Source organism: Carcharhinus amblyrhynchos, chromosome X, assembly GCF_965287045.1.
Source record: "Carcharhinus amblyrhynchos chromosome X, sCarAmb.v2.hapA, whole genome shotgun sequence".
Lineage (NCBI taxonomy): Eukaryota > Metazoa > Chordata > Chondrichthyes > Carcharhiniformes > Carcharhinidae > Carcharhinus > Carcharhinus amblyrhynchos.
Window position 1 is genome coordinate 8188908 of NC_137359.1, and position 7187 is coordinate 8196094.

At 46.6% G+C, this 7187-nt stretch overlaps 1 protein-coding gene across 1 annotated transcript; it reads right to left on the reverse strand.

Annotated features, from left to right (window-relative positions):
* Positions 1–594: 594 nt before the first annotated feature.
* On the reverse strand, positions 595–6828 carry LOC145361919 (uncharacterized). Its single transcript, XM_080217904.1, has 2 exons — positions 6723–6828; positions 595–1561 (listed from the first exon to the last, which is right to left on the reverse strand). Exon 2 carries the CDS (start codon positions 1471–1473, stop codon positions 595–597), a length of 879 nt encoding a protein of 292 aa, XP_080074030.1. The 5' UTR covers positions 1474–1561; positions 6723–6828.
* Between the last annotated feature and the right edge of the window lie 359 nt (positions 6829–7187).

Below are 7187 nucleotides of genomic sequence, written 5' to 3' on the forward strand. Positions count from 1 at the left end.
TTCCTCCTCTATTATTCTGCAACTAATTTGACTCTCACAATCCACATGCAGATTAAAGTCACCCATAAATCACAGATGTTCCCTTAACCCTTTCTGCTAGTTTTGCTGCAGTTTGTTCTCATAAATCTAACCCTTCCACAATTATTCCCCTGTTGGCCCTCAGTCATACACATGGTCACCACTGAATTCCATTGGTCTGTGTGTTGTAACCATATGTCTGTCTTATAAATCTCTCTCCATCCCAACCACCAACTGCCAAACTGCATCGAAATATTACATGCTACGTTGAAATTATTCATGACCAGGGTAACATTTTACAAAGAAATACTTTATGACTTGTGGATACAGATACACTCTTCATCCGATTACTCCCCTGATGGCCAATGTTAAACACATTGTTCCAGATCCTTCAGGTGGCCAGTCCCACTTAGATCTCCATTGTTGTTGTTATTTCTGCTACCCACCACCTGATGTGTAGCTGTCTTGTTCTCCACCTTGGCAGAGGGGGAATTGCTTGTACTTTGTCTTCCTGCAGCAAACTTTAATATTCACCCCTTTCTGCTAGCTTTGCTGCAGTGTATGTTCTCACTGATTTTATCCTTCCGCAGTGTGAACACCTTGGTGGGACATCAGCCCCTGGAAATATTTATAGCACTTCCCACATTCTGAGCATATATAAGGTCCCGCGTCAGTGTGAGCACGTTGATGAGACTTCAGCTCACTGGAACGTTTGAAGCATATTCCACAATATGGGCATTTAAAAGGTCTTTCGTTAGAGTGAACATTTTGATGGGACATCAGATCCCCAGAGGTTTTAAAGCACTTCTCACAGTTGGAACATTTAAAAGGTCTTTGATCGGTGTGAACACGTTGATGGAACTTCAGTTCCCTTGAACTTTTAAAGCACTTCTTACAGTGTGGACAGTTAAAAGGTCTCTCATCTCTGTGAATTAGTTTATGGGTCATCAGTTTCGCAGAACTCTTAAAACCCTTCCCACATTGCGGGCAGCTGAAAGGTCTCTCCTCCGTGTGAACTAGTTGGTGGGAAATCAGATTCCCAGGACGTTTAAAACACTTGTCACAATCTGGGCATTTAAAAGGTTTCTCATCAGTGTGAATTCGCTGGTGTGATCGTAAGTTGGATGACTGAGTAAATCCTTTCCCACATTTGGAGCAGGTGTACGGTCTCTCCCCAGTGTGAATGTACCTGTGCTTCAATAGGTTAGGCAACCGACCGAATACCTTCCCGCAGTCAGAGCAGGTGAACTGTCTTTCCCCACTGTGACTGTACCGATTAGTTTCAAGGTCAGGTGGGGAGTCAGGTCCCTTCCCACAATCCTCAGGCTCCAACAGCTTCTTCCCGTTGTGACTGCATTTATGTTCTAACAGGTCTGATGCTTGGCTGAATCCTCGTTCACACACACAACACGTGTACGCTTTCTCCCCACTGTCAACGGCACTTTTTTCTTCCATGTTCAAAATCCTATGTATTCAGATTGCTATGAACTGGGCAGCTCTGTCAAATCCTGGTGATTCCTGGCTTCATTTCCCAGACCACAATCTGGAAAAACAAGATGTCAGAACCCACAAAAACACAAAGGCAAGTTGGGAAATTGAACTGAATCAATGTTAATTAGTCAGGCCAGCATGAGAACATAAGAACATAAGAAATAGGAGCAGGAGTAGGCCATCTAGCCCTTCGAGCCTGCCCCGCCATTCAATAAGATCATGGCTGATCTGTCGTGGCTCAGTTCCACTTTCCCGCCCTCTCCCCATAACCCTTAATCCCTTCTCTTATCAAGAACCCATCAACCCGCTTCTTAAAAATATTTAGCGAGGCAGCCTCCACCACTTCAACGGGCAGAGAATTCCAGAGATTCACCACCCTTTGAGTGAAGAAGTTCCTCCTCAACTCCGTTCTAAACCGCCTCCCCTTTATCTTGAGGCTGTGCCCCCTAGTCCTACTGTCTTTTTTGAGCGGGAACAGTCTCTCCACCTCTATCCTATCCATCCCATTCATCATCTTATACGTCTCAATGAGATCTCCCCTCATTCTTCTAAACTCTAACGAGTACAAGCCTAGTTTATTCAGCCTCTCCTCATAGCTCAATCCCCTCAACTCCGGTATCAGCCTAGTAAACCTCCTCTGCACTCCCTCCAGGGCCAAAATATCCTTGCGCAGGTGCGGCGCCCAAAACTGCACACAATACTCCAGCTGCGGCCTCACCAATGCCCTATACAGCTGCAGCAAGACCTCCCTACTTTTATATTCAATCCCCCTCGCTATGAAGGCCAGCATCCCATTCGCCTTCCTGACCACCTGCTGCACCTGCAAGCTGGGTTTTTGCGATTCATGCACAAGGACCCCGAGGTCCCTCTGCACCGTCGCCTGCTGCAGTTTTTCGCCACGTAAGTAATAGTCCTTCCTACCATTCTTCCTACCAAAGTGGACCACCTCACACTTGCCAACATTAAATTCCATTTGCCATTTCCTGGCCCATTCGCCCAGCCTATCTAGATCCTTCTGCAGATTCTCCACACCCTCCGCACAATTTGCCGTTCCCCCAATCTTGGTGTCATCAGCAAATTTCGACACCCTGCACTCGGTTCCCTCCTCCAGATCATCTATATAAATGGTAAATAGCTGAGGCCCCAGCACCGACCCCTGGGGCACCCCACTAGTCACCATCCGCCAATCCGAATAGCACCCATTGACCCCCACTCTCTGCCTCCTATTTGACAACCAATCCTCTATCCACGCTAACACCCTACCCCCAACTCCATGTCCCCTGACCTTCTGCAATAACCTCTTGTGAGGTACCTTGTCAAACGCCTTCTGAAAATCCAGAAAGACCACATCCACCGGCTCTCCTCTATCCACTGCCCTAGACACATCCTCATAGAACTCCAGTAAATTTGTCAGACACGACTTCCCTTTAATGAAACCGTGTTGCGTCTGCTCTATCAAGCAATTCCCTTCAAGATGCCTCGCAATTTCCTGCTTAATGATGGATTCTAACATTTTACCTACCACAGACGTTAAACTAACCGGCCTATAATTCCCCGCCTTTTGCCTGGCATCCTTCTTAAACAACGGCGTAACATTAGCCGTTTTCCAATCTTCCGGCACTTCCCCGGAATCCAGCGACGTCTGGAAAATAACCACCAAGGCATCCACTATCACCTCCGCCATTTCTTTCAGAACCCTCGGATGCATTCCATCCGGTCCTGGGGACTTGTCCACAATCAGCCCCTCCAGTCTGTCGAGCACCACCTCTCTAGTAACAGTAATGTCATTAAGACCCTCCATTCCTACCACCTTTCCATCGCTAACACCCGGCAAATTATTCACGTCCTCCTCCGTGAAGACAGAAACAAAAAAGTTATTCAAGACCTTCGCCATATCCCCATCCCCTACCACTAGCTCCCCTTTCTCATCCTCTAAAGGACCAACGTTCACCCTAGCCAGCCTCTTCCTTTTTATATATTTATAAAAACTCTTGCTATCCTTTTTTATATTAAGTGCTAGCCCAGCCTCATAGCTTCTCCTACCCTCCTTTATCAACTTCTTTGTCAATCTTTGTTGACATTTAAACCTTTCCCAATCCTCATCTCGCCCACTGCTCTTAGCTACTCTAAATTCCTCCGCTTTTAATTTAACACTTTCCTTCACCTCCTTCGTTATCCACGGCTTATTACCTCTCTTCCTACTGTCCTTTTTAACCATCGGAATAAATTTCTGCTGAGCACCAAGAAAGATCTCCTTAAAGATCCTCCACTGCTCCTCAGCAGACCTACCTTCCAACACATTCCCCCAGTCCACATTCGCCAATTCTTCTCTCATCCTACCATACTCCCCTCTATTCAAACAAAGGACGCGTGTCCGGGAACCCACTTTCTCCTCCTCCATCTGCACCAGAAACTCCACCATACAATGATCACTCTCTCCAAGAGGATCCTTCACCGCAAGGTCCCTAATTCTACCCGCCTCATTACATAGCACCAGATCCAAGATAGCTCGCTCCCTCGTCGGCTCCAACACACACTGTTCAAGGAAATTATCCCGGCAGCATTCCAAGAACTCCTCCTCGAGCCCACCTCGTCCAACATGGGTCGACCAATCAATATGCAGATTGAAATCTCCCATAACTACTGCCGTCCCATTCCTGCACGCCGCACTTATTTGCGTGTTAACAGCCCGCCCCACCTCCAGATCATTATTCGGGGGCCTATAGACGACACCCACCAGCGTCTTCCTCCCTTTGCTGTTCCTAATCTCCACCCACAACGATTCCACGTTCTGCTCTTTGGCTCCGATATCATCCCTTGCTACCACCTTGATACTATCCTTAATCAGCAGAGCTACGCCACCCCCTCTTTCCTCCTGCCTATCCTTCCTAAACACTTGATAGCCCTGTACATTCATCTCCCAGTCCCTGTCACCTTGCAGCCACGTCTCTGTAATGGCCACCAGATCGTATCCATTTGTGTCGATCTGCGCCACCAGCTCATCCACTTTATTCCGAATGCTTCGTGCATTCAGATAAAGCGCTTTCATCCCAGCCTTCACCTGGACCCTATGAGGAAAATGTGAGAATGAAAACTGCTCAATTTTTATATACACCAAACTGGTTCACGAATGTCCCTCAGGGAGTGACCCACCTGAACCTACCCAAACATTTGGCATCTATGAGAGTTGAGAGAGAGTGAGCTAGCACTGGCAGGTATGAGGAAAACAGATTGCATACATCTACAGCACAACCAGAAATTTGACAGAACCTCCTGAACCCTCAACCTTCACCACCTAAAAGGTTTATGTGAACACCATTACCTCCAAGGCACACACCATCTCAACTTGTCTGACATTCAGCAGGGGGTCAGCAGAAAATTCCTCCATTCAAATACTGGGCAGACTGAAGCCATTGACACAGCTACAAACTCCACTCCCAAGATAGAGGGACAGACTCTCCCAAGAGAGAGTTACAGAACAAAGATCTAGGGGTACATGTTCATAGCTCCTTCAAAGTGGAGTCACAAGTGGACAGCGTGGCGAAGACAACATTCGGCATGCTTGGTTTCATCGGTCAGAACACTGAATACAGGAGTTGGGACGTCTTGAAGTTGTACAAGACATTGGTCAGGCCACACTTGGAATACTGTGTGCAATTCTGGTCACCCTACTATAGAAAGGATATTATTAAACTCGAAAAACAGTGCAGAAAAGATTTACTAGGATGCTACCAGGACTTGATGGATTGAGTTATAAAGAGAGGGTGGATAGACTGGGAGTTTTTTCTCTGGAGCGTAGGAGGCTGAGAGGTGATCTTACAGAGCTCTATAAAATAAAGAGGGCATAGACAAGGGAGATAGTCATTATCTTTTCCCAAAGGTAGGGAAGTCTAAAACTAGAGGGCATAGGTGTAAGGTGGGAGGGGAGAGATAGAAAAGGTATCCAGAGGGGCAATTTTTTCACACTGAGGGTGTTGACTGTCTGGAACAAGCTGCCAGAGGTAGTAGTAGAGGCAGGTGCAATTTTGTCTTTCTAAAAGCATTTAGATAGTTACATGCATCAATGGGTATAGAGGGATATGGGCCAAATGCAGGTAATTGGGATTAGCTTAGGGGTCTTAAAAAAAAAGGGTGGATTGGACAAGTTGGGCCAAAGGGCCTGTTTCCATGCTGTAAACCTCTATGACCCTATGACAGTGACACAATCTCTCTAACATGGAACCAAACAATCATATTTGATCCCAAGATGTGCTTCCATCCACCTATCGACATCATCACTAAGATGGCCAATTTCCACCTCAGGAACATTAACCGACTCAACCCCAGTCTCAGTTCAACTGCTGCTGAAACTCTCATCCATCCCTTTGTTACTTATAGACTTAAATTATCCTAACACACTCCTTACCGGCCTCCCACATTCAACCTCGCTGCAATCTTGAGGTCATCCTAAATGCTGCTGCCTGTGTGATTACTCACATCAAGTCTTGTTTACTGTCATCCCTGTGCACACCAACCTGCAATTTATTCTGGTTAACAACCACCAAAATCTTAAATATCACATCCTTCTTTTCAAATCCCTGTACAATCTCACTCCTTTATCGCTGTAATCTCTTCCAGCCACATACCCTCTGAGATCTCTACACTCATTTAATTCTTGAACATTGCTGATTTTAATCAGTCCGCCATTGGATCTTTCATTTCTCTTGCTCACAAGCTCAGCAGGATCCTTCAACTTGTCCTCCTTTAGTAATTTCCTTAAAACTTTCCTCCTTGACCAAGCTTTTGGTCACCTGCCTAATATCTCCTTATGTGGCTCAGTGAGAAATGTCACTCTCTCACATTTCTGTGAAATGATTTGTGAAGTTTTATGACGTTAAACGCACAATATGATAAATATGATAGTCACTACCTTGGACATACAGGGTTGTTTTGCCTCATCAATCAGATATTCTAACTCAAAATGTGAAACAAAAAACATTGCCCCCAATAAGTATGGCGGCCGCGCATGTGTAGTACGAAATCTTGCCCCTCAAAAAGATGGCCGTGACGCATGCGGCCTTCTGCTCATTGCTCGCTGCCGACATGGGGCCATTAACAGGCAGCAACGAAACTGGGAGAAATGAGCGGCGGCGCTCGGTGAAAACGGAAGACCTGGAAGTTTAGTTTAGGGTTTTCCGGTCCACACAAAACGTTTACGAAGCGTCTCCACCCACCTGCCGGATTAATTACTCCCTCTGACTCGACCTTTTTCCATTTAATCATTCCACATCCCAAGAAAACTTCTCTCCACCGCCATTATAGGGATGGCGCATGCTCCACTTCCAGCCCCCTCATTCACTCCGCCCCGCTCTTTCTATTGGTCAAAGCCGCCGTCAATCAGCTGGGTATTGTGACGTAGCGGGTGTTTCCAGGTCGGTTGTGGACCACAAAGATTCCCTACTCTGACCATGCGCCGCTTCTCTCCGGCCCCGACCTCAAAGAGAGCCGGAGACCCCGGGTATGCGGGGTCCAGCTACACAATAGGGATAGCTAGAGCACTTTCTGAGACGCATGGCATTGTGGGCATTCCGGCCGCCATTAGAGGTCCGTCTCAGTTATAGTTTCCCTCAATCTGGAGGATAGTGATTGAGTAGTTTTGGTCACCTGCCTAATATATCCTCATGTGTCTCAGTGTGAAA

Bases quoted from the DNA above. Each gene is read 5' to 3' on its own strand.
- LOC145361919 (XM_080217904.1), bottom strand. From the start codon at position 1,473: ATGGAAGAAAAAAGTGCCGTTGACAGTGGGGAGAAAGCGTACACGTGT.